The sequence below is a fragment of the Mchenga conophoros genome, linkage group LG6 (assembly GCF_057382185.1).
Source record: "Mchenga conophoros isolate Kocher_MC1m ecotype Shallow Benthic linkage group LG6, M_conophoros_male_GT1.1, whole genome shotgun sequence".
NCBI classification, from domain to species: Eukaryota; Metazoa; Chordata; class Actinopteri; order Cichliformes; family Cichlidae; genus Mchenga; species Mchenga conophoros.
In genome coordinates, this window is record NC_140531.1 from 21,106,703 (window position 1) to 21,134,174 (window position 27,472).

Sequence of the window (27,472 nt, forward strand, 5' to 3'; positions counted from 1 at the left end):
AGGGTGTGTGATTTAAAAGGAGCGGCAGAGTTTGAAAAGGGCACTCCTTGTTGCAGAGTCCTCCAGCTCACCCTCACCGCCACCATGACTTTCAACGGCACCTGGAAAGTTACTCAAAATGAGAACTATGACAAATTCATGGAAAAAATGGGTGAGTGCTAGAGCTGTCTTGATAAGCTGCTTCTGAATCTTCATTTTTTCTTAAATAAAGAATACTGATGTATTAATGTCTAAATATAATCTTTGCACCAAACTGATAGTCATGCACATTTTTTTGTGACTGCATTATAAGTGATTAGCCTTTAGACGGGTAAAACTTCCTGACATTGCTCAATCTATTGTGACCTTATTGTGTCTATCCACAGGAGTTAACATGGTGAAGAGGAAGCTGGCTGCTCACGACAACCTCAAGATTACCATCACACAGGAGGGAGACAAGTTTAACGTCAAGGAGAGCAGCGCTTTCCGCAACATCGAAATTGAATTTACCCTCGGAGTCACCTTTGAGTACGCCCTTGCAGATGGAACAGAACTATCAGTAAGTTAAAGTGGCTCCTAGTTTCACTCACTTTAGACTTTCAACTTTTGAGTCCCTGTTACTAAGTCAACAATCCATACATCAAGCCTTGACTTTGCCCTCTGTTCAATACCGCAACTATAAAAGTGTCAAACAGCCTAGTCAGCCTTTGGACTTCTGCACAATATCCCCTCCTTGCCTGTTCTCTATTTCATTAATTTCCTCATCGTTGGTTTCAACTCTCAGGGTGCGTGGACCTTGGAGGGAGACGTGTTGAAGGGAATTTTCAAGAGAAAGGACAACGGAAAAGACCTGACGACAACCAGAATTGTTCAAGGAGATGAACTCATACAGGCAAGGCAGAGTTCCTACAAACGTATAAAAATAGAGATTATACATTCAGAAATATAAATTTTCATCCCGGCATAAAAAAATGTGAAGTTAAATAACAACTGTATTTGATTAATCTTTCTTCAACAGAGCTACACCTACGAAGGTGTGGATGCAAAGAGGATTTTCAAGAGGAGTTAGACCAAATCCATCTAAAGAACCGAATTGAAATATTTTCAGGGTTACATACAGTTTTGTGCCAAGTCATCAACAACATGTAACTCATCATATTTTAATAGCTGTATTAATAAAGTCACAACTGCCTATTAATTTGTGTGCTTGTTTCCTCTGCTTTTCATCAAATAATATTCTGTGGAAGCTCATGCAAAGTTAAACACACACACACACAAACACACGGTCAAGTGGCTAATTTAGTAGTGATACAATAATTGAAACTTTATTCAACAATGAATAAAAATAAATATATATTATCTACAAAAATATAAAGTGTAGACAGGTTTCACATGTTTCTTTAAACTGACATGAAGCATTTACTGTAATGTCAATAAATCAACTCAGCAGACCAAATGCACAGGACCAAAACCAAGCAGACGGCAGGATTCAGGGAGGCATCCCGAGGCTACTTATCAGGCATCGTCATCTTATAACTTCTTATAACTGATAAGATCAGTGACATGATAAGATCATGCAGAAAGCTTTCTTTTGTTTTGTGGTTTTACAGCGTAATTAGGTTGCTCCACTGTACGGGTAGCCCGAAATAAAAGAAACAGATCGATGCAATGCCAACTGTGACTTTAAGTGACACAGGAGAAAACCAGTCTCATCAAGCAGGCCTCGAGAGCAAATTCAAACTTTAACTGAAGACTACAAACTGTGAATGCAAGACATAATCGTATTTGCACAATTGGATTAAGTACTGTTAGTTTAACAGAGGGAATAGTTTTTGAACTGCTGAGTTTGCTGCCTGCAGCTGTGATTGTTACATCGAAGCCTGAAGGAGCCACTAAGAACCCCAATCCAACCTATAAATAACATTTTCACATACAGGAGTGTCAAATACGTCACCGGTAGCATTGCCTGCTCCAAATTTAATCGCAACATCGTCTATTTCCCTTCATTCATCATTTTTATTCTCTAAATGTGGTTCACCAACAAAGAACAAAACAACAACAAAAAATGAATTCACTGAAAGTGTCAAGGCACTGTTGATACAACTGAAGACACAATGTTCAGAATGTAAAATTAAACTTGTGAGGAAAAGAGAAGAGTTTTTTAAGATGAAGGAAAAAAAAACAAACCCACAATCATTATGAAGAAAAAACACTTCACATGTGAATCAACGTTAAGGTAATCTGGTTATTATTCGTGGACTGAGCTTCAGTTTATCGGTAATTTAGTTATTTAGTTACTTTTTCCATTAAATATATAGGAAGTCTTAAAAATAGCAGGGATTTATAATTATTACAGCACAATCAAGTTGTTTAAAGGCAGTCTAGTGTATATCATCGTGTACTGTATCAGTGAGCGATAGACTGGACTGCCTGTGAAGTCCAAGTCTTGTTTTTCTTATATTTAAACAGTGTAAGTAAACCATGACAAATACAAGTAGAAACACCCAAAAAAACGAAATGACCAACACAAATTTCAAATGTCTGTCGGGTCAAACACGGCATACATACACAGCTAAATGTGTTCAGTAGGAGTAAATACCTGGACAAAGGTTGATGTGATAAAAATGTAAGGTGAAAAAAAATATGTGTATATGGCATGATGGTTATAAAGAGACTTGGCAATCTAGTGAGTTGAAAAAAATATATATATATTGAGATTTGAAAAATGTGCATATAAAAAAAAAAGGATCTAAAAACACCAAAACCTGCTCTTAAAGTAATTATTTTTTTAAAGTGAATGCATAGTATGCCTCTGACAGTTTGTTTTCCAACACATTGTTTGCATTATACATTTAGATTCAAAAATGTAAGCATAACATAATATTATGTATTCTAGTGTGAGCAAGAGAACATTCAAGTGTTTAAAAGGTTACAAATTGCTATTTGATGACTTTGTTTTATTACAATTGAATAAAATCAAACAGAATGTTATGTTTGCTGGAGTCAGTCCAGGATTATCATGCTCATGCTCAGGCTGTACAAACAGCTAGTATGACTCTGTAAAGGCCACATGCAGGTTTCAGAATATTAGTCTTACTATGAACAAGGATACTTGTGTGTTATGTTAAGTAGTATGGTTAATAGTTATGTCAGTTATATCAATTACATTGGCATTATTATGAAAATACCTGGAAATACAGACCTGCATTTAAATCTGCCTACTTTAAGAGGAAGACTGGGGAAAAATGGTTTTGACATCACTGGGAATTACAAAAAAAAGGTTACAAGAATCAGCACTGAAGACAAGAAAACACAAAAAGGTTGCACGACTGTGTATGGCGGTTACTAAATAGCCTGAAGGCTGCCCTGTGACATTGCCAATAAAACCAACCAATAAAACAAGTTACACATTTTTTTTCAAGGATGACATAAAATTGACCTTTACTGGGGGTGGTTTTCTCAAGTAAATGAACAATCGATCATCTTTTCCAGTACACTTTTTTTCTTTTTTTTACATCAAAAGACTGACTGGTATGGGGCAGCCCACAGTCATTCATTAACAGAATAATGTTGTAAAATAACTGATAACTGATAACACTTAGAACACCTCAGTAAATAAATAAGACTCACTGTTACAGCGTCTGTCCTCTGGTGACCTAAAGCCTCCAAAATGTGCATAAAACTCGTAAGGTGCTCAGAAATCATGAATACTTTTCCGATCTTACTCCTTTGACAGGGGTAATTAGATTAACTGCCTTTAACCTGCTATCGATGAGGCCAACCTTTGATGTTATTATGTTGTGTAGAATGACATCATAATCAGATAATGTATCTTTAGCATATCTTTTCATGATAGCATGCTCTTATTTGTGATCACACTCAATTCTTTTACCATACAGACCACAGCACATCATCTGTGATTCACCTTAATCTCTTTTGCCTTACCCTAAATATATTTGTATAGTTTAATTTCTGCAGCACTAGTGCACAAATAAAATATGTGCACTAAAATACAAATATTTTAAAACAGACATACGGTGATAAAAAAGAACGATCTAACCCTAAAAAAACTTCTTAGTGCAAACTGAAAACAGGGTTTTGTTGAAACAAAATCTTCGTGCAGCAACGCTACAAAACAAATGAAGATACACGTGAACGTTGATAATCCGTCAAGTCATACACAACAGCATTTAGAAATAGGTTTTATTTATGTGACAGGCTTGCATAAATAAGTTCGTCTCGGTTTGGAGGTGCCGTGGCTTCCTGACATATTTCCATTCTGTAAACTCTTTGGCATCCAGTTAATACTGCCCATCCATGTAAACAAAACTTACCAAGTTACACTCATAAAAAACCACGTTCATCCAGTCCTTTGGCTGTCACTGGGTTCCATTTTGCAGTGGGTTTATTGCTATTATGGCCTGTGAAGGAAAAAAAAAGAGTTTCCTTTAAAAAAAACCCTTGTTTTTACAACAGTCACGTGTCACTGACACAGCAACAAAGAAAACAATACGATATTGTCATTTTGTCCTTTCCAGTAACTTACTGGTTTTGTTTGGAGGCTTACTTGTTTCCGGTCTGGCTTTTGGCACATCTTGTGAATGTGTATCACTGTTATCTCTCCGCTCACTTGCAACCGTTGTCCGTGGCACCGTGGCAGAGAGGACAAGAGGCCTCTGGTTGTGGTACTTGAGACGGTATGTTTCCGTCATGCAGTTATCCACATTGAAGTATGTTGTCAGAGAAACCTCTTGAGCAGGCACTGCCTGTTCCATCCTGCATCCAGCTGCTCTTTCCTCGCTTTCACACGATGATGGGGTACTCCTTTCTGGGTCAGACCCTGACTTGGAGCTTGCATCTGAGAAGGTTCGGAGGCCCGACATGTCGGGCTTTCTGTGAGGACTGACGTAAGATGTAGACGAAAGACGAGGACTTGATGGAAAAGGTTCTTGGAGCATCCTGGGACGAAACACTGGGTGGCCTGTTTCCCCTTGGTGAGGAGTCCGTTGGCTGGGTCGAAGGTGAGGCAACCCTGTTGTACCAAGCTGACGCTGGCTGTTCAGTTGAAGAGGTTCTGCCGTCACATTGCTGGGAGGGTGGTATGGCAGGCTTATATGGGGACACTGAGAATCAGAGGCTGTGGCCTCGCTGTTACTGGAGAGGTAAGTGCTTTCTCTATCCTCTGGCTCAGAGAGAGCAAGATCATCAGAGCTGTTCCATTCTGAGCTGCTGGTTTTTGTAATGTGCCTCAGGTTTGTACTTTCTCCAGTGTGCCCTCTACAGTTTGTCATCTCCTGCTGCTCACTCTGCCTGCTGTCCGAGCCAGACGAGATCCTCTCAGAAGACCCTGCTTTTCTGGAGGTACTAGACGTGTACTTTGATTTCCGTCTACAGAAAAAGAGGAAATTAATTAAGATGTAAAAACTTAAAATTCATGTATATTGTCTTAAAGCATTTTGCTATATATTATTGCTATATTACATTTCAGTGTAATAACTTGGATTTATGCAAAACAACACATTTTGGGGTGCAAACTGAAGCAGCGCAAGTTTCCGACAACTTTTCAAACATCCAAGATCTACAACTTGCTGGCTGGCCTAATCACCGTAATCCAAACTACTCTGACATGTCACATGTATTTTTTTAAAGATATATTATACAACTGTACTTTTTCTCAGGTATCACTGATTTTCAATGAATGAAATGTCCAGAAATGTTCAGGAAGGAAGCTCAGCATCTGGTCTGGTTTGCTTTTTTTGTCAGCTGAAGTTTGGGGAGGAGAAACTAAAGTTTCCATGACAGCAGTGCTACAAAAATCTCTTCTAGTAGTTATGCACACATCTATTTTTGATGTGGAGGGCATTGATTGTAGGAACATAAGTTTCCAGAGGTAAACTGAGTTTTAGAATCACAGTGTTGACTTTCTGGCTCCATCCTTTAGGTCTCCTCTTCCATTTCATTTAGCTCTCTGTCTGTGTTCTCAGTTTATACTAATTATGCGATTTGTTAATTTATCCAATATGACCCATTACACACTATAACCACAGTGCAAGTCATCCCTATATATACAGGTGGATTAAGTCCATCAACTTGAACTATTTTTTAAAAACTAAAGCCATTTTTATGTAATTCAAGAGAAACAACAAGAAACAACCTCGAACATGGACTGCTCTTTTGATGTGAATGTGAAACTTGATCATGGTTCTTTCCCTGAGGTTTGGGTTGATGTTTGCCTATAAAACAAAACAAAACAAAAAAACAGGATCAAAACAAAGCAGTAAACTGAATAAAACAGGAAACATCCAAAAAAGATAAATCCATCTTTTTATAAGGTTTATTATTACTATTATTACACAAGAAGAGCAAAACAAATAGTAAGACATGGAAAATCACAGGCTAATCAAAAGTCTAAACTAAGAAGGCAGCTGGGAGAAAATCATCTGTCTGACATCAAGGCTGTTGCCCTCTCAGGACACAAGGTGGCAGCAGCAGCAAGTTAATCTCACAAGACTTTCACACAGCTGGATGAATCAGTCAGCAAGCTCCCTCCATGCACCAGCGCAGCAAGAGGCAGTGTGGTGCTGAATTCCTTCCCTTTAAAAATAGATGTGTTATTTTTTTCTTCGCTGTTGCCCTGGAGAGGTCCATGCAAGGATAAAAGCTCTAGCTGTTGGTTGGAAACACTGGCTCTGAATGCACATAGCCTTGATTAAGTATTGAGTGCAGCACACTCCTAAGTACAGCATGCAACAGAAAGATATTTATGACAATGCCGGCAGCCACGTCCAGCTGTGCTATCTGAACAAGCTTTGTGGGATTATCATCAGATTAATGCCTGTGCAGGACTGACTGGGTGAAGAGGTTAAATAAGCCAGTCCAAACTCAACATAGCCTATACAAGACAGGTTGAAGAAGATAGAACTTTATTAATCCCTCGGGTGGGTTCCTCTGGGAAATTCGGTTAAAGAAAGAAAGAAAGAAAGATGAACTTTTGAAAGATCTAATCTAAGTTTCTTTTTTCCTTGTAAATCTTTTCATGTAAGTATTGCAAATATTTTAAAACATATAACTGAGACCAAAGTCCTGTTTCAAACGTCACATTATATTACTTTAATTTTTTTTTTTTTACATGTTATCCTTTTTTTGCTTCTTTTATGGCAAAATCTACATTTAAAACATCCACATCGTGTTTTTAAAGCAGATATGACTTTGTTTGTGGAGGGATAATTACATCCACCCACAACGTATGTTTCCATGCATACCTGTTATATAAAGTGGACTTGTTACATAGAATAAGGCTGTTACATACAAGTACATGCATGTTAACATTTTACCAAAAACTGAAAATTACTAATAGCAGGTTACAATTACGCACTGCGCTGTGGTTACTTCACACACTACATTTATTACCAGCTAATTATTTTACTGTGCCACGAAAACCTCAGGAAGCCTATAAAATCGTGGAACTTACCATTGTGTGGAGGTGAGGACATTATACTAGATTTTGCATCGCCTCCTTTTTGGTGCTGCTGGCTGAAAATAAAAGACAGCAACTGAGTGTGTTTCCAAGTTTAATACAGAGCCAGCATAAAAAAAACCCTGAAGCATCAAACTTTTACTCTTTTTCTGGCAATAAATACTGCACATCAATCCAGATAATACCAGTAGTATGGCAGCACCAAAGACATATTCAAGGTCTACTGAGACTCTAATGACTAGAATTGACTTTAGATGGAATTGACTGTATAACAGTTGTTTTGAATCTTGTCTAGTTGACCCAATATATTGTCGAGCCTGTAAAAACGTATGATTGCTTTTAATTCTTACATTACATTCAAACTTTCATGTAGTTCTCTAGCTATACCATATATTGTTCAACAAAATGACAAAAATGTGCATAAAAAGGCTGAAAACAGTAGTAGTCCATGGTACTCTTTCATTTAAAGTATTTTTATTTTCAAAAGACATCTAAGGTAAATAATCAACCACTGAAAATATCTATCGTTATTACCAAGTTAAAACTGATTATTAATTGCTACATTCCTTCAGACCATTACAAAAATAATGCTTTGATGAGTACCATCATCAATAACATTCATGATATTTCAAGGATACCTTTGTAATATGATAGTGACTAAATGCAGTACTCAATAGGCTGTAAAAAAATGCAGTTTTTATTAAATAATTATTATTCCTAAAGGTGCTTATTATATTATGAATCCTCCCTAAAATGTACCTGTGTGTATCGGTACTCTCTGTTTATAAACCATACTCACTGACAAAGACTTACAAACTGCAAATTGAACAATTATGGAGAAATTTTATTAAATTTTTCATAATATTAATTTACAAAAAACAGATGATTTCCTACCTTAAATACCTTTTACTCAATATAATTACATACTTAAATACAAGTATTTTAATAGTTTGCTTTTACTTGCATGAGGCACGTTCATATTTTAATATCTCCGTGTACAGACTGCAAATTTAGAGAGCATTTACACATGCATTTCTTTTTAAACTTTAAAGTCCTTTTTAACCATTCAATTTTGGGTTGAATGTGACCTTTAAACAATCAATATTCATGTCAAATAAAGTCATTAACTGATGGGTGATTTGGAGCCTTGGTGAACACAAACAAATTTAGGACCAAATTCTCACAGTGTGACTGCTTCTCCACACACACACAAAACAACCAATCAAAACATACTGAGTAATGAAAAGTGCCATCTGAACAAGATTTAGACTGAAAACCACTCAAATATGGCTTTCAGTGATTAATAATTCCTTGTTAAATATACAGCCAAAACTGTTTTATAGCTTCCAGGTCTGCTTATGTATTGTAGATATATGTGCATTTCTGTGTCTGCTGCTGGCGTCCTCCACACACTCACCCTTTAAAGTGTACATGGGAATAGAGTATTAAAATAAACCTCCCTTTTTTAGCTTCTGGGAAACTTTTATAAATATAAAATGTCAGAGAACAAAAAAATAATGGAAAAATATCCTGTGTCCTATCAAAGGTTTTTAAGGTGTTTTGTCCACAACACAAAACGTGACCAGTGGATAAGTGGAAAAAATTAGCAAGTGGCAGAATATATCCAGCTCTCTTAAAATAACCATAGTCGCAAAAGGAAAACAAGAGTGCGCGTGACTATGAAACTAAAATGTGCAGAGCAGCATTTTTAAAACACATAAGCTAAAAAGATGGACAACACAAGTTTGTTTGTTTTTTTCTGTTTACATTGTAACGCAAATAGAAATGCTAGTTATTGTCATTGACAAGAACTTGACATATTCTCAACATGTTTATTAATGAAGGTTTTTATCCATAGTGTATTAATGCCATGGTAACGAGCTGAATCAAGAAGAAATTGTCTTCTTAGATTCACACATAGTACACATTTCACAGTGCAGGATGAGTCATAAACCTCTTTTGGTTTTCCAGGAAAAGATAGGCCTTAAAATACATTTTGAACATATACAAAACTATTTTTTGTCATTGTTAACACAGGCTTATTGGTGCTTTTAGAAAAAGATATCTGAAAATGTGATTTCTGGGCCAAAGTGTTCTGGGTCATCAAAATGTCCTTTTGTCACATGTACTATTTTAATGAGAAAATTCATAACAAAAGATTCACTTAAATCTTACTCTATTTCTAGAGATCTTATGATGTTGCCTATTAAATAAACTATTTATGAACACAGCATGCTGGCGATTTGCCGCAGGTAAAATTAAAATGACAGTATCTGTCATAGTCATCAGCTGAGTCTTACCTTTGCAGCGGTACCTCCGCTGTTGATCTCTGGTCTTTAACAGCAAAGCCATCGACCCCAGGAGAATCAGGATTGGTGGAGCCACTGCTGAGTCTATCACTGCTCTCATAGCCAGACTCTGTCCTTTGAATGGTCCAGGTATCACTACGTAGAAGAGTCTTTGGGCCCCCCTTTAGTTTGCTGCCCCTCTGGTAATTTGCTCGGCTTTCTGACTCTACAGAGCTGTGGCTCTCAGTCTCAAGCCGCTGCTCGTCCTCATAAATTGTCATTAAACATTTCTGTTTCCGATCCTCTCTGGTTCGGACATATTCCCGCTCGCGATCTCGGTTTTGTTCTGGGTGCACCCTCTCGTGTGATGGAGGCTTACTACACCGCGGGCTGTCATGTTGCTGCTGATGCCGCTGCTCTAGTTCATTCAATACCGTGTCCACATTTAACACCTCCCGAATAGGTCTCCAAGTACACTTAGACTTATTGCGACTTCCTCCACTCCCACCTTTTTCCCATTGGTCATGGGTGCCATCCTGGTCATTGTGACCTGGGAAATTATTAGTTTTCCGACTATGTCCACCACTCTGTGCACTAAAGGACTGTCCATGTGGCTCCTGAGATCCTCTGCTTGAATGGTTTGACGGCTTCTCATTACGTGGATAGCTTTTTGATTTTTCCACAGGAGGCCCTGGACCATTCTCTGGTGGAGATGAAGGTCTTGCATGCGTCATATCTAAGAACAGTGAACACAGATTATTTGCAGAATATCGCATGTAGAGCCCATGCAGTCTGCAAATTTGTCTTTCTCCTCCCAGATTTACACTGCTACCCTTATAACTAGAGAACATGTGCTATATGCACACAGCCCTCTACCTTTGTTTTGTGATGGTTCAGTTCTTCGATGACCTCTGTCTTTTTTTGATGTTTCACCTGGCCTCTGCAAATTCTCCATGAAAGTTTCCTGAAATTTGTTAGGACTGCCAAGAGGATGTTTTACTGTTGGGGAAAATAAATTAATCAAATGACAGGACTGTGGTTTCTCTACAACACAGAAATTATACTGTTTTTGACAAAGAATTTGGAATATTTCTGGCTCTCGAACAACTAAATGAGTGCTAAATATTTACTTTGAGCCATAAACTACCTTTAGCAGGGTTAGTTCCCATGGCCCAAATTTAAGAAAAGAAAGAAAGAAAGAAATAACAAGTAAAATGAAAAACTCTAAAGATTTGTATATATTTTAACTCAAGACTACAGTCTATACAAAAGACATTATTGTGCTTTTGACCAACATTATGTATGACGTAACCACAACTCTCCAGCATCACAAATATTTTGGCAAAGAGACAATAAGAGCACACACTCAAATGTGCATTCTAACTTTGAGTAATGTACTCTATCTTTTTATTTCTGCCAGGACGCTGGGGATGTAGCCAGTGGCCAGTGACTACAGATGTTTCTCATTTGACATCATGGTCACATTGATCGAACGTCCATATTGGTTGTAAAACAACCACCGACAGCGGGAGAAAAGTGTAAATCCCGGAACTGGTTAGCAAGTGGTTTCTGGATTTTGTCGGCTATTACTAGGTGAAACTGGTCGCAAGAGAGTGCTGCTTGTCAGTGGTTTGATTGTTACCAAATGGCTACAGTCGCCTGTGGAAAATGTCTGCATTGTCTGCAAGCACTCACAATCTACTAATCTACTGCAGTCTACATGTTCCAGAAGATGCAACATTGATTTTGAAAGCAAATGTTTCAATACAGCTCGAAGAGTAGCCGGGGAACATCTGCCGGTGTGTCAGTGTGCTCAATGCAAACTATGGGTAACCAAAGCAATCTTAAAGAGGTTTTTGCCAATTACTCAGGAAATACACATGGTTGCTAGGACCAGTTTTTAGGCCTGCATGATTTAGCCCTCTGGGCTATTCACTTAATCTATGATCGTCATCATGACTGTCACATGTCCAAAGTGGGCAGACAAGTCAACATGACGTAGTTAGCAGTCATGAATCTCACAAAACCTCAATATCATTTTTTGATCCATAAGATGTGAAATCCTGTGCAAACACTTATTCAACAGCAATTGGAAACTTTGTCTGGTTAAGCAAAAACTGGTTGCCTTGTGGTCTTGTTACACCCTGAATCTCATGATAAGACAGCAGTGTTAATCTGTTTGCAAAATTAGTGGCTGTAAATTCATCCATGGGCTATGATTTACTCTTAGAGTGACTCCTTTTGCATTTTTTCCTGTGCCATATACTTATAAGAATTAGTTATGAATCAAGTAAACGGTATTGCATGAGAAAATGTTAGAAGGGCTACTTTCATTATTAAATCATAGTCCATATAAAGTACACAGTAGATGCACCATTCTGCCGTTGCTTCTTGCCAACGGGGAAAGAGACAAAACAAGGAACATATGCTGCATCATTAACTTTGGTAAAATACACAATTGCTGCCATGGCTGCCCACCCTGTGGTGTTTCTTTGCCTTTTGTAGCAAACGGGTCACTGTGAGAAACAGTGCTGATGTGAACTGTGAACATCTGGCTTTTTAATGAGCATGATCACCTTCCACTGTCTTTTACTTTTGTAACTCAGCTCTTCTCTTAGTTACTTTGCTTTTTGCAGCACTGTCTCTTTCTTTGTATGTGTACTGCGCTTTAAGCAGAGGTTTCATTTTTACTTTTTAAAAAGTAAAAACGGAGAAGCTGCATTCAGCTTTTATGCTCCTTATATCTGGAACAAACTCCCAGAAAGCCTCAGATCAGCTGAAACACTCAGTTTATTTAAATCCAGGTTGAAGACTCACCTATTCTCAGCTGCATTTGAATAAAGCACCAAATCCACACTTTTAAGCTTAAACTTCAAAACTTACATTTTAACTACTGATTTTATCTATTGCTCTGATTTTATCTGTTTTGATTTTACATACTGTTTTGTTTGTTTGTTTGTTTGTTATTTAGTTTGTTTGTTTGTTTGTTTGTTATTTAGTTTGTTTGTTTGTTTGTTTGTTATTTAGTTTGTTTGTTTGTTTGCTTGCTTGTTTTAATCAATTTTAAATCATGCTTTTTATTTGTTTTTGTTTCTAATGTCTCTGTAAAGCACTTTGAACCACCTTGTTGTTGAATAGTGCTATACAAATAAACTTGCCTTGCCTTGCCTTGCCTTTTATTATAAGATCTACATTAAAACATAATACAATTATTACACTACAAATATTTATATGGCAGTGAAGGAAATATTGTGAGGATTATCTGAAACATGAGGTGAAATATTGCATAATGCTGTGTGTATGCAAAGCTGGATGTTACAAAAGTGGTGAGTAAGAGCAGTGAGTAAACTGTCATATACTGTTCATGCAGCCCAATGTTGGCATTGAAGGACATCGACTGTTCCAAGCATACTAAACAGTATATGCAGCAAAGTGCTGTTTAATTTAATAAAGCAAATTTTATCTTGTGTCTTGAAATGATAGAGCAAATTTGTAACGAAAGCATTAAACCACAAAACATTTCTTGGTTTGCTGCTTTAGTTTGAATGAGCATAAAGTACTGTACAGGACTGAAAACTCACTCCTAAAAACTGCACATCAAATTAACAGGACAACAGGCAAAATATGATTACATTCAATGAAAGGATAATAAATAAAAAACTGAGCCATCTGAGTGTGAAGCAAATGCATCAACGACTTACTTTGAATGTCATAAAAACAAAAATCCTGTCCCATGCCAAAGTATCTGGGCTCCACATTAAAGCAAAACAATCCATCTAAACAGGAAAGGTGCCGTTGCCAAAACCCAAAGCTTAGAAATTAATGGAGGCAAATGTCAGAAATGTCCAGGGGAGGAGTGAGAACTGTGGAGCAGGGGCATGAGTGCGTTTGGCCACAGGAGCGGGGATTAGGGAGCAAGGCGTGGGTGGTAATCTGCGTGCAACAGAGGCATCATCCTCATGTCAAGTTCAAGCCAGCACATAGAGGACAATCTTTCCGCCTGAGGTTTAACGGCATCACCCTGACGGAAACCATAACTGTAATTTGTGATTGACTGAAATCACCACTGTCATACTATTGTCATACTGTTAAATTTTACCTGATGATACTTTCACAAAGACAATTCAAATGCTGAAACAGACTGGGCTTTTTGGAAAAGAAATTACTAGACAAATTGGAATGGATCAGCATTCTGATCCCTATCATGCTCTCTTATGTCGCAGCTTCAGTTCACTTTAAGTTCCCGGACAAGCCAAGGATAATCTCTGTGATTGCAGCCTGGTGGACACTAAACCCTATTGTTGCACAAAACTCATTGTGTAAGTGTAAGGTTTGCTTAGATAAATCATACGCACACAGTAAAAAACACACAGTACTTTTTTAATCTAAGCTAACAGAGAGAGCACACTGCATCTTACTCTGAAAAGAACACTGAGCCCAACATTATGTAACTAAAGCAAAATTCAAAGAAACAAAATTCCTTTAGCTGGCTAAAATTATTATGTATTACTATGTCAGAGGATTATTTTACTCCTTGCTGTATGTCCAGGTAGCTTTTAGAACGCTAATGTTAGCTGTCTGTTAGCAAGCTACTGCAGTTACCGTAGTTAAGGCATTTGTAAATGTAATAACATGAATCATTGTTTTTTTTTAAATAATCCAGGGTCCACTATTATAGAGTTACATATGTGTTACCTTACTTTAAAAAAATAGCCTCACACTGGCATTTGAATATCACTGATAAAATACAAGATGCTAAAATATACACAGATCACATCAAGTGTCAGGATCCCACAATTTTTCTATTCTTTCTCCTCTTGTTTATACAAAAAAAACTGTGCATCCCACTCCACAGCATGTATTAGGCACTTATTACATTAATCAGATAGAGTTGATATGGAGGCATCTTTACACAATCAGAAGTCAGAGCCATGAATTGTTGTCTCCTGTGTGAGTGGGAATTAACTTCACTCTATGCTATATGAGAGAACATTTGAGTTTGTGAATGTGTGCGCACACGTGTGAAATTTCACATACCCCATTTTATAGTGTGAAGAATCAGTTAAGACTCATCCAGATATTAGCTGCCTAATATTACCTCATTCTTTTCACACTAGTGTTTCAGTAAAACCACCATTCCTTTTTGGAAAGTTTGTATGTCCAATCTGAAGTCACAAAAAGTTTTATGGTCATTTATCATGAATCTCCTGTGCTTTACTAGATTGAGATCTGGTGACTGTGGAGGCCATTTGAGTATAGTGAACTTAATTTACTGTTCAAGAAGCCAGTTTTCAGTGATTTGAGCTTTGGGACATGGAATGTAGCGGAGGTAGCCATAAGAGGATGGGTACAGTGATGGGTACATTTGGTGCTAAGGGGTCCAAAAAGTGTGCCACATAATATCCCCTACACTATTACACCACCACAATGATGGTTCACTGCTTTCATGTCATTTACATCAAATTCTGAGCCTACCATCTGAATGTTGCAGCCAAAATCAAGACTCGTTAGATCAGGCAAAATGTCCAATTTTGGTGAGCCTGCGCAAACTGAACCCTTGAGCTCCTGTTCTTAGATTTTTAGATACTTTTCTGCCTTGGATGAAATTTGTGATTATTTCATCGACTAATGTCTTCCTGTTAGCTTGAAACAGTCCTCTGACCTCTGATATCAACAGGGCAATTTGTCCCACAGAAGTGCTGCTCACTGTGAATTTTCTTTTATTTGTCTTTTTATGTAAACAGCAGTTTTGCACTTGAGGAAGTAAAACATAAACATTTAATGCTTTGAATAATTACAGGTAGTAATCAGGACTTAACTGTAGATTATCCCTAATCTGACTCGGGGTAGGCCATTATTTAATCTCATGGATTTATTGACAGTATTTGCCAACAATCCAATAATCATTAATACATTATTTACTTTCTCAAGTTAGTAAATGCAGGATAACTGATTTTTGGCATTAATGTATAACCAAACGATCTTGATGTAGAAAAATGAAGGAATGAACAGAAAGTAGGTCTATACTATTCAAACCATAAATACAAGCATTTCTGAGGCAGAGTTGAACATGTTTAGAGTGGGAAAATATAGTTCACAGTAAAAAGACATCACACCTGATATATATTGTGGATTATCGCCTTTATATATATGTGTGTATATATTAAATATACGCATATATATATATATATATATATATATATATATATATATATATATATATATATATATATATATATATATGAGAAGTTATCTTTTGTCTCATCCTGGACTGTGGTGCTGACACTCACCAGTGCCCAGCCCCCTTCCTTCCGCTTAGCGTACAGCCTCAGGGTGCTGGACTTGGGGTGAAACCCTCCATACATGGTAAGGAGCTTTCTTGTCTTTATGTCAGTGGCTTCTATCTCCTCCTTTGGCCAACTTATTATACCAGCTGGGTACCTGATAACGGGGAGGGCGTACGTGTTGATAGCCCGGATCTTGTTCTTACAGTTCAGCTGACTCCACAGGACTTGCCTGACCCTCTGCAGGTACTTGGTGGTTGCAGCTTTCCTAGCTGCCTCTTCATGGTTCCCATTCGCCTGCGGGATCCCCAGGTACTTGTAACTGTTTTGCGCCTCTGGTATTCTTGCCAATTCCTTTCTGTGTCCCGCTCATGTATTGACCCATGTGCCTGTTCATCTTAGCCGATATGATGCCTGACAGGAGCTTCCATGTAGTACTGAGGCAGGTTATTGGTCGGTAGTTGGAGGGGACCGGTCCCTTCTTGGGGTCCTTGGGGATCAGGACCGTCCGACCTTCGGTTAGCCATTCTCTCTCGTCAACTAGCAGCTGGTTCATTTGTGCTGCCAGACGCTCGTGGAGTGCAGTCAGCTTCTTCAGCCAGTAGGCGTGAACCATGTCGGGCCCTGGTGCTGTCCAACTCTTCATACTAGAGACCCTTGCTTGGATGTCTGCCACTGTGATGGTTACTGGACCCTGTTCAGGGAGGTTGCTATGGTCTGCCCTCAGATCCACTAGCCACTGAGCATTGCCGTTATGGGTTGCGTCCTTCTCCCATATGCTCTTCCAGTATTGCTCCGTGCTGTTCTCTTATTGTTCCCTTGCCACTGAGAGTACACCTTTGCTGGTTCTGTGGAGAAAAGCTGGTTTATTCTCCTGCCTTCTATCTCTCTGGTGTACCTCCTCAAGCGGCTGGCCAAGGCTGTGAGTCTTTGCTTGGCAGTTTCCAAGGCCTCAGGTATGGACAGCTTGCTGTATTTTTTATGCACCTTCTTTGTCGCACCTTTCTCCAACTCAGTTAGTTGGCTAACCTCCCTCCGTGCTACTTTGATCTTGCCCTCTAGCCTCCTTCTCCATGGAGGGTACTGCTCCTTGTGGCTGTTCAACTTATAGACAAGCATCTCACTGATCACTGCTGCCGTATTGTAGATCAGCTTATGATGGCCCCAACTGACTGAGTGCTCAGTGAATACCTCAGGCAGCAAAAACCCAAGAAAGAGGAGGGAGACGAGGAACCATCATGGAAGGACAGGCCCCTGCACGGTATGTACCACCGGCAGATAGAGAAGGTGGCTGATATCCAGAAATCCTACCAGTGGCTGGACAAAGCTGGACTGAAAGACAGCACAGAGGCACTAATCATGGCAGCACAAGAACAAGCTCTGAGTACAAGATCCATAGAGGCTGGGGTCTATCACACCAAGCAAGACCCCAGGTGCAGGCTGTGTAAAGATGCCCCAGAGACAATCCACCACATAACATCAGGGTGCAAGATGCTAGCAGGCAAGGCATACATGGAACGCCATAACCAAGTGACCGGCATAGTGTACAGGAACATCTGTGCCGAGTATGGCCTGGAAGTCCCGAGGTCAAAATGGGAGATGCCCCCAAGGGTGGTGGAGAATGACTGAGCTAAGATCTTGTGGGACTTCCAGATACAGACGGACAAAATGGTGGTGGCTAACCAACCGGACATAGTGGTGGTAGACAAACAGAAGAAGACGGCCGTAGTGATCGATGTAGCGGTTCCGAATGACAGCAATATCAGGAAGAAGGAACACGAGAAGCTGGAGAAATACCAAGGGCTCAGAGAAGAGCTCGAGAAGATGTGGAGGGTGAAGGTAACGGTGGTCCCCGTGGTAATCGGAGCACTAGGTGCGGTGACTCCCAAGCTAGGCGAGTGGCTCCAGCAGATCCCGGGAACAACATCGGAGATCTCTGTCCAGAAGAGCGCAGTCCTGGGAACAGCTAAGATACTGCGCAGGACCCTCAAGCTCCCAGGCCTCTGGTAGAGGACCCGAGCTTGAAGCATAAACCGCCTGCAGGGGTGAGCTGGGTGTTTTGTTTTGTTTTTTGAGAAGTTATAATAAGTGGAAGGCTGTCTTACCGTTCATGTCACCGTTTACTTGGGCTTTGTAGCGGGGACACATGGTGGTCTGCCTTGGTGCATCTTCATTAGATACAGGACTGCCCTCGGGGTTGGTGTAAAATAAAAGAAGCGGCTGGAAATGTCCTCTAATACATTTAGAAGCAACATCTTTCCATTTGGACCCAATCTGAAAAAAAGGTGAAAATAACTGAGTTAGAGCATGTAACACAGTAGTAGGTAATACACTTTTGAAAAGGGGTAAGGCGGATTAATGGCAGACATCCTAACCTCTTTCACAGTAGCATCGTCGAAAAACATCCACTTTGAAGATTTGGTGTGATAGGCAAAAGCTGAGTAATGTTTACTCGCAAAACAGATCATCCCCACCAGATGTAGCTCACTCCGTTTAGCATTTTCATCAGTGACTCGGTTGAAAAGCTGAAAGAGATCAAATTGAAGTTTGATGGTTTTGTGCCAGATTCTAAATCCTATGAAAATATCAGTTATTTGTGTGACTTCCGTGGCCAGTTTAAAGATTACAGCATGCTGACCTTCATATATATGATATTAAATGATAAAATTGACAAATATCTTTCGATATGTACATTTGTAACAAGTCTTTTAACACACTGGACAAAAGTGCAAAAAGTACAATGTTTTTTATCTATAATAATCTAATGGAATTCTATTTGTTATCAGGTTACTGGTGACTCAATTCAGCCTTTCACTTGGTCTTACCCCACACAGGTTCAAACGGGGGCTAAGGGACTTAATAACATCATCTGTAAGATCAGACTGCTCGGCGTCCCATACAAATCCAATCGTCACAATCTCTGGACAGTTCATTAGGACGCGACGGATCTTGATGCTCTGACCACAGTTACTCTGCATAACAAATAATGCATTTAAGGATAAAAACAACTGGGCATAGCAATTTTTAATTGTCCAGTAAAGTCCAGTAAAACTATATAATCTTTCTATTTGAAAAAAAAAATTATGTTTGCCTTTAAGTTATGCAGTAATGGGAAATGTGCCTTTCTAATGGGCTACTAGTTTAGGCAAATATGCTGTCTTTTCTAACTCTGAGAAAAACCCACTCTGTTGGATGTTTTGTAATTAGTTTTTTAGTGATAAAGTTGTTTATAAAACACTTTACCGAATTTGCAAAATACTTTAAAACAACAACCAATAAAAACAAAGAAGCAGACACTGGTAAGGAAAATGGCAAAGTTCTTCACTCAAAGTAATAAAGGCATTAAATAAACAAGACAACAATGAATAAACAAGACGCACAATAAAACAATGAAATGACCGTGTGTAAATAAAACACTTACAATGTGGTTGAAAGTTTTGAATTGTTTTACAATTTGATTGAGGCTAGCTGTTCTGCTTATATAACTCTCACTGAACCAATCTCACTGTTGGAAACACAGATTAAAAAAAAGCAAACGTGAACTTTTCTTACTAACTTCTTTTAAGCAAATTTCCCCAAATGTCAGAGTCATAGGTTGTGTCTTTTTGAGGTATAAACAAAAAGATGAAATAAACTGAAAGGAAATTAAAGTGACTTAAATATCATCATCAGAATATTGCAAAGGCATAAAGCAGCCAGAGAGCATGGGAAGAGTACGGGTTTAAGGGAACACAGCACTGTGCCTTAACTGATGCACACTGAAAAGAAGACAGCGGTAGCAAATACAGATGAGAGAAAAACAGTGGATAAGCCCTTACCGCTATTTATATCCTAACACTAGTCTGGCATCGTCTCCTTCCGGTCGCTTCAAGTGCAGTGTCGCAGCAGAAAGCACAGAGTGTACTCTGCACAGTTGCAACAGTCATTTTTGTGTCCATTTTAAAGTATCATACTAACTGTTAAACTGAATGCCTAAATTATTCATTTATAGCTGCGTCAAACAAATCAGCATTTGCTAAAGGTTAAATTCAGACAGATGTTCTTACTAAATAGCAAAACAGGGAAAAGGTAGTGAGCCACCGATTTTCTAAGAAATATTACCAGAGGAAAAGGAAAAGTGACAGCAAATATGGAACATACCGGGCAGCTTCGGAGGTCACCTGTGTTGTTTGCTGCCTGCAGCAACTCTCCAAACATGTCTGACCTTAGCCGCTCGCTCTTCCCCAACATGCGATCAACCTGTTGGCTGGGTGCAAAAACAGAAAATGCATCAACTAATATTTTGTTCCCATTCGATGTGTAACATTAAAAAAAAGTGTGAATCAGAAAATATGATCCAAACAATAAATCTGATATAAATTTAAGCAGATAATAATAATAATTTATGCTATTTATTATTGAGGTTGTGCATTTTTATTATTTTTTGTCTTTGTAAGGTAGAGTGTGCAAAGCCCAGGAAACACCTACTGATAAAATCCAATAATAATAACAGACTACAGCTAAAAATCCCCGCTGGACACCTTTAAAGAAATATAAAAACACTTTTCCATTAAAAAACTGTGCAAACTGTGCAATTATTTAGCAGGTAACAAAGCATCTAATACATCTCTGAAAGAGTAATTGACTCTGCAAACAATTCAAAAATTCACAAATCCTGCATGAATGTACACACATCTCATACTTACATAGAGTAGAAAGAGAATGTAAAAATATCTTTCCATTAAACTGTTTATGAAGGTGTTTTGTTTTTTAACACACAAAGTGAAGGTTAAATATACAAAGGAAATCACAATAGCAACCATAGTAGGTGACACTGGACTGGACTGGAAAATGTTGAGGTCGTTACGATATTGGAATTTCAAACTTCATAGCAATAGCCAGCAAAATACTGGATACCACTTTTTTACCATTAAAAAGAAATACAAAATTAATCAATGACAACACTATTCTTAGGTTGTCTGAAACAGGACAAAAATATATGAGGATAAAAATTACAGATATTTTAAGACTTTCGTTGGTAGTGCAAAAAAGGAAAAAACATATTTTTAAATTGTCTGAAGTAGTGCTGTGCTTCAGGTGACGGCACTATATACTGCTGATCAGGGGGGCTTTGTAAGGTAGGCTGCCAATGTTTCTATGTAACTGATGTAGACTTCTCTCAGTTTCAAATTGTGATTTTTTGTCAAATTCGTTTTTAGTGTTATCCTGATAATTAAGGTTGCCTATTAATAATAAACATAGGCAGGACTGATAAGGTTCGCTTCCTCGCTCCCACATGAATATTGCTGTTTTATCTTTAACCACAGCCGCTAGCTGCTGCCTTAGTGGTTATTGGGGGATTGCTAATAGTTAAACAGCTAACATTAATGTGTACGTTGGTTAAGTTAACAGTTATGATAACTGTTTAATATTTAATGTTGTTGAAATGGGAGCTTCACCAACCTCTGAAAGTGAGTAAAGCAAATATGGATCAAGACATATTCAGTTTTGTTATCATTAGTATATTAGTACTGATTTTAGACAAGATCAGTCACTACTAAACATTTTTTATCTTTATGGTACAACAGTTTGTAGTGGCCAGCATTAGAGTTGTGGCCACTAGGTGTATATATTCATTCACTAGGTGTATATAATTAGCAGGGTGTTATTTAGCATCCATTTTGGGGTTCTTAAGAAACAAAAAGATTAACACAGAAAATTTCAAACAGGGATAAACTGATTGTAAAAATTCTTGGGCAATGTTTGAAATTTAGCTAATATCAAGTTAATGCAGATGTCGATATCTATACGTTTTTATGCACTTATTCCCCCATTGGTGGAAAAGAAGCAAATTCATTTTCTAAACAACTATTACTTTAATAAATAACAATTTTAAGCCGTTCAGCTTTTCACCTCACTATCTTTTAAAATTAATGTGGCAATATGAGTGAGCAAAGCTGTTCAACTTTTATTGCTATATGTCTTCTATCCATCACGTTTTGTTCCATAATGATTTAAAAGCACAAAAACATTTATAATCTATTAATTTCAATTTAATAACGCTAGCTTGGAAATAAATGAATCCAAATGGTAAATGGCCTGCATTTGTATAGCGCTTTACTCAGTCCCTAAGGACCCCAAAGCGCTTTACACTACATTCAGTCATTCACCCATTCACACACAGGCAATGGCAAGCTACATTGTAGCCACAGCTGCCCTGGGGCGCACTGACAGAGGCGAGGTTGCCGGACACTGGCGCCATCGGGCCCTCTGACCACCACCAGTAGGCAAACATGGGGTTAGTATCTTGCCCAAGGATATTTGGCATGCAGCCAGGAGGCAGCCTGGGATCGAACCACCGACCTTCTGATTAGTGGCTGACCTGCTCTGCCACCTGAGCTACAGCCAAGTCTAGTCTAGTCTAGTCTTGGAGCATAGCTGAGCCACTGTGTGAGAGCTGAGCAGCGAAAGGAAATTAAGTGAGGAGCCGGCTCTTGCTCAATGGGAGTCGACTCTTCTGATTCACTACAAAGCACTCTCTAAGCACGGCTCTTAGAGCTGATACTTTTGCGCGTGACACGTTATCAAACGTTACGTTGTGTGTCATGGATACTGTTGACTCCAAATCTCCCGAGAGACCAACACAAGACCGAGACCAAAGTACGTCAAGACCAAGACAAGACCAGTCCAAGACCACGTTAAAGTGGTCTCGAGACTGGTCTCAAGACCAGTTTTGAGACATCCAACTCTAGCAAAGACACTATTATTGATTTCTCACATCATTAAGATTGTGTGAAAAATTGATGGAAGTTTGTTTCTGCCACTGAAATGCTTCTTTTTGGCTGTCAAAGTCAAACTTTTTGGTTATTGTCTTTAAATTTCAACTTAATAATTTGAAATTATGGTTAGGTCTGAGACTCACTAATTCAAAATATTGAAAACATATGAAAAAAAATACGTTTCAATTTAGAGATAATACGCTGGATCTCCAAAAGTTGATTCTGTTCATCTGGACATAGCGTTTTGTGGGAGAAACGTTTTGTCACTCATCCAAGTGACTTCTTCAGTCTCAGCTGACTGCAGGTTTCCACAATCGTATAAACAGTACATTTGCATAATGACTGAAACCAGCCCACTGAAGGATAATAATACGCTGGAATTTCTTTTTTGTCAGGTGCAGGTGAAAAAAGTCAGAAACAATCTTGCACATATTTGAACTAAAAATTGTGACTACAATAAACCACAATAGACCTGCTGATAATAACCAGCCTTGGATTTGTAATGTGATGACTTGATTAAAACTAGTAACCACCATAGTTATTTTAGCATTGGTAGTATTTTGACATTTAAATTGGGTTTACTGCTTTGGCCTGATTTTTTTAATTTTTAATCAACCAATATCAATATTTTTTATCAATCGAGTACTTACCATAAAGCAGTAGTGGAGACATAATGTACTAATTCTGTGAATGGGTGTGGGTCTGAAGATGCACCACAACAGCGACACACGAACTGCAAAACAAAGGCTGTGCATTATTCTACTGTTTCAAGTTTACAGTCTAGCGTGTTAGATGCATATTTCTAACAAGCAACCAGCTATATGACTCTTTTTATTATTTCAATTTATTAATTGAAAAAACTGACCAACTTAAAATTATGCCCTTCTTTTGCACAAGACAACGCTATTGTGTAGTTTTTTTTTTAATAACACATAGTGGTTTTTTACAAGATTACTCACTTGTTCATAAAGCATCATTGCAAACTTCTGATGGGTGATGCAGGATTTGGATGAGCATGAATCAGTCGCTGTGTCTGAAACTATGTGTAAATGAATTCGCTCCAAGATGTTCTCCTATTATGTGTGAGAGGAGATACAGAGGCAACGATCAAAACAAAGAACACAGCACAGGTGCGTAATTGTAAACACAAAAGTTGACGCAGTAAATGAGAACCACTGAGTAACACTTCACGTAAGCGTGTATTTAATACTCCTCAAAAACGTAACTATGGTGATCATTTACCAACATTTGTGCAGTCTTTTAATGTTCCTATTTCTTCTTTCTTTTCTTCAGTAACACAGTAATACTCTGTAACACTCAGTTAGTGTGGAAAGGCGAGCTGAAGATTATTTTTGATTGTAAAGCAAAAGGCACGGTGTCAACATACAAAGCACTCAGCAGCATCATCCATCAGCCCAAGCTGGAAGCGTTGCTCATCCTTAAAAGTTTCAGCAAGGGCGTTACGCAAGCTGTCGGAGGGAAGCACCCGCTCTCTGCTCTGCTGAAACTGGCTGAATATACTCTGAAAAAGACATAATTAGTTGCATAATTAATTATTAGTTTGCGATGCAGATATTGCATGTATGATCAGACAAGAATTTAATCCTGGACAAAACTAATTTTAAAAAAAGAAGAATGACTTAATGAATTAACACTAAATGTACCTTTAAAGCGCAAAAAATGCAGGCATCACCGAGACAAAAGTGACCTGAGAGCTGCCTCAGACTTCTCCTGAAAATGTCCAGCTGCCAAAGCACCTGCGGGGGTCCAATCAACCACACACATGTGTTCACACAAGGACATAATCTAAAAAAGAGTGTTAGAGTTACCCAGAAATCTAAACCTATTTAAAACATGGTGCACACCTGAACAGCGCTGTTTAAGAAGCAGCTATTCTGGCCGGGCTCATTCAGCAGGCCTTTGGTGAGTGCGAGGGACAGCATGCTCCCAGGCTGGTAGGATTTCTTCAGGCCTCCTCCAGGTTTTTTGAACATCTTCACCCATGCCATGGAATTATTGCCTGCAGCTAAAGGAAAAGAATAACTTTTTAAATTAGAACTTCCCAAAGTTATTCTCTCTACACAAATCAACTTTTGACTTACTTTTTGTTCTTATTACCAAGTAATGATGCAACTCTAAGCCATACTTTTTAATAGGTAATCAGTAATTAACAAAATACTAGATCAATTTAGCACCATACACATTCTTATCTCCTTATACTTTGTTCATCTGCCTTTGTCCCATGTACTTATAGTTGGTGCTCAGTAGGTTTAAATATAGTATATTATAATAGATATTTTATTTTATTGTATTTTTTGGTGGTGGTGTTATAAATGAAACTTTGAAAAAGAAACAACTAGTGTCAACTCAAAACACACCACCACCCAGATTTCTGTCCATTTAAATGCAGTTGCAGCTAAACTCCAGTATACCTATAGCAATAATATTTATTGCATACTGTAATGGAGGCCCTGCTTGAAAATTCTGTTGATCTTGGATACAGTGTTCATTACATCACTAATGCAAATGACTGATTTGGTCAGACGCCAGATGAATCCTGTGAACTACCTTCTCCAGAGTTGGGGGGAGACTTGCTGCAGTTGGACATGTTGGGATGAGGGAGATAGTGAGTTGGTCTGGCCATGGGCTCCAACCATTTCATCCCCACGCACCTCCTGAGCGGTTTGTGGAAAGCATTGTCAGCCACAAGGCAGCCTCAGCCATGTGCTGCCCAACATTGAATGCTACTGGACAAAGTCTGAGGACCGAGGAGGGGGGGAAAAAGGTGTAATATTTTAAATACTGAGAAAATATTTTATTATGGAATTCTCAAAAACTATGATTGTTTTTAATCTTAAACACGAAATAAAATACAGATATAAGATAAAATAAACAACAATCCAAAGACACTTTCTTGTATCTTACTTATATGATCCGACTTTACTCCTTTCATGTCTCTGGAATAGCTTAATTTCTTATGAATATAGTATGAAATTACAATGAATGGCTACAGAAGGAAAGTAGTAAATAACTCCGTGGTTGTACATTTTAAAAAGACATAACATTTAATTTTAAAGCTACATCCATACATGCATAAAAAAAATCAAAACACAAATAAATGAATCGTGACTTGTGCAAGATCCCTCATTTGCATGTCTATACACAGGCGAATAAGTTATTATTTTAAATAGTATATTATTGGTAAATGCTATTGTAAAAGTGACATAGCCAATATGAAATACATGCTGAAACAACGTTGATTTCAGGACATTAATTTCATCCTGAAGTCAATGTTGGTAACATCAACAGTGTCATCATATATTCTAACGTTTCAGTGGCCACATGTGTTTATTGCAACCCTCTCTGACACCATGTGATGCCTGTATAGGCCTATACGTGTACATAAGCGCCCATCTTTGCTGTCGGGTTCATGAAGAGGGCATACATCCTCCTTTATTGAACGGGATTTGTTGACCTGATCCTTGGTCCTGTGTTTCCCTGCGATAACAACCTACCGACCCTACACCCACCACCCCAATAAATAAATAAATAAATAAAGCTTCGACGTTCCCACAGTAGGAGACACGTTGCCAGTGTTACACAGCCTTACGCTGTAGATTTTACTGTATATGGGAGCAGCTCCCGGTCTGCCACTGTATTATAAATATGCCGCAACTTGCATTCATGCAGTGGGAAAACAAGCGCTCTTCTACACTCACCTTAAAGAGGAGTCGGATATCGGATAGTTGTCTCTCCTCTCCGCTGAAGGCGCAGAGCGGTCCAGCTGTCAACGCAAAAAAAAAAAAAAAAAAAAAAAAAAAAAAAAAAAAACAATCCACGATTGGTCGGTGAATCCTGCAAATAAAACTGCCCAGAAATGACTGCAGATAGGTCCACGTAACGCACTCTCTGTGCAGCATTCCCAACCCCTCCGACACGCACACGAGCGGCAGCCCGAGCCCCTGCTTCCCTGCTTGATAGCGCACTCAACGCAGGACAGTGTTATTTCACTAGAATTAGTCCCCCCGCCTTTTTTTTTTTTTTGTAAAACGGGGCCGATGATGGCCTGTACCAGAATGTCCGACGCGGATTAGTGATGTTTTGAGACTTGAGAGGTCAAACTCCGCCCCTAGTGTAGCCTCAAGTGCACTGCTGCTGTATTGCAATCTTCAATCCCTGCATGGCAAACTGTGTGCTGGCGGAAGGTCAGACTTCCAACTTGTCATGATGATGATGAGAGAAGACATCACATGACTGCACTGGTTTCATAATCATGCAGCACTGTGGGGACTAACCCCTGCCTGCGCTGTGCAGCACAGGCTCTCATTCAAATAAATTTAAAAAAAAAGAGTAGCATGTCTTTGCTGCGTTTTATGTCTTTGTTTGGAGTCCAAGTGAAATCCCAAATGCGTAAATATTCCACAAGTGTCTTTTCAAGCAACGCCAGATAAAGGGCTCCGTGCCCGTTCTTATAAAATATAAGCTAGGGGAGAAAACTGCGCCCAATATTGAACATTTTGTCAGGAGGCTTTGGAGAAATTTTAAACCCACAGTCTCTATCTGTGTGAGTGTAATGCTGCAGTAAACAGCACATGCAGTCGCTAAAAAAAAATCCGGGCAGATGGAGGGCCTAGCAGGGGAAAAACTGCCCAGCTGAGCAGGTTATAAGTGTACACAGGAAGACTC

At 38.7% G+C, this 27,472-nt stretch overlaps 2 protein-coding genes across 5 annotated transcripts; one reads left to right on the forward strand and one right to left on the reverse strand.

The window, feature by feature from the left end:
* fabp2 (fatty acid binding protein 2, intestinal) lies at positions 1 to 1,177 on the forward strand. Its single transcript, XM_085276765.1, has 4 exons — positions 1 to 151; positions 366 to 538; positions 764 to 871; positions 998 to 1,177. Exons 1-4 carry the CDS (start codon positions 85 to 87, stop codon positions 1,046 to 1,048), a joined length of 399 nt encoding a protein of 132 aa, XP_085132891.1. The 5' UTR covers positions 1 to 84; the 3' UTR covers positions 1,049 to 1,177.
* Positions 1,032 to 26,986, reverse strand: usp53b (ubiquitin specific peptidase 53b). 4 transcript variants are annotated; one of them, XM_085276764.1, is made up of 18 exons: positions 26,506 to 26,986; positions 25,355 to 25,544; positions 24,652 to 24,812; positions 24,451 to 24,543; positions 24,174 to 24,308; positions 23,746 to 23,859; positions 23,437 to 23,519; positions 20,169 to 20,274; positions 18,854 to 19,000; positions 18,404 to 18,553; positions 18,134 to 18,302; positions 10,621 to 10,743; positions 9,757 to 10,480; positions 7,451 to 7,512; positions 6,134 to 6,212; positions 4,547 to 5,367; positions 4,314 to 4,400; positions 1,032 to 4,107 (listed from the first exon to the last, which is right to left on the reverse strand). In XM_085276764.1, the coding sequence occupies exons 2-17, from the start codon at positions 25,446 to 25,448 to the stop codon at positions 4,324 to 4,326; spliced, it is 3,138 nt and encodes a 1,045-aa protein (XP_085132890.1). In that variant the 5' UTR covers positions 25,449 to 25,544; positions 26,506 to 26,986; the 3' UTR covers positions 1,032 to 4,107; positions 4,314 to 4,323. The 4 variants fall into 4 exon arrangements, with proteins under 4 accessions (XP_085132890.1, XP_085132888.1, XP_085132889.1 ...); XM_085276762.1 differs by having other exon boundaries at positions 4,526 to 5,367; XM_085276763.1 differs by having other exon boundaries at positions 1,032 to 4,400; positions 26,506 to 26,985.
* Between the last annotated feature and the right edge of the window lie 486 nt (positions 26,987 to 27,472).

Bases quoted from the DNA above. Each gene is read 5' to 3' on its own strand.
- fabp2 (XM_085276765.1), top strand. From the start codon at position 85: ATGACTTTCAACGGCACCTGGAAAGTTACTCAAAATGAGAACTATGAC. The intron at 152-365 runs GTGAGTGCTAGA...GTCTATCCACAG, and splicing joins CAAATTCATGGAAAAAATGG to GAGTTAACATGGTGAAGAGG. The intron at 539-763 runs GTAAGTTAAAGT...TTCAACTCTCAG, and splicing joins CAGATGGAACAGAACTATCA to GGTGCGTGGACCTTGGAGGG.
- usp53b (XM_085276762.1), bottom strand. From the start codon at position 25,448: ATGAAATGGTTGGAGCCCATGGCCAGACCAACTCACTATCTCCCTCAT. The intron at 24,544-24,651 runs GTGTGCACCATG...GGACCCCCGCAG, and splicing joins TCTTAAACAGCGCTGTTCAG to GTGCTTTGGCAGCTGGACAT. The intron at 10,481-10,620 runs GTAGAGGGCTGT...CACTGTTCTTAG, and splicing joins TGAACCATCACAAAACAAAG to ATATGACGCATGCAAGACCT.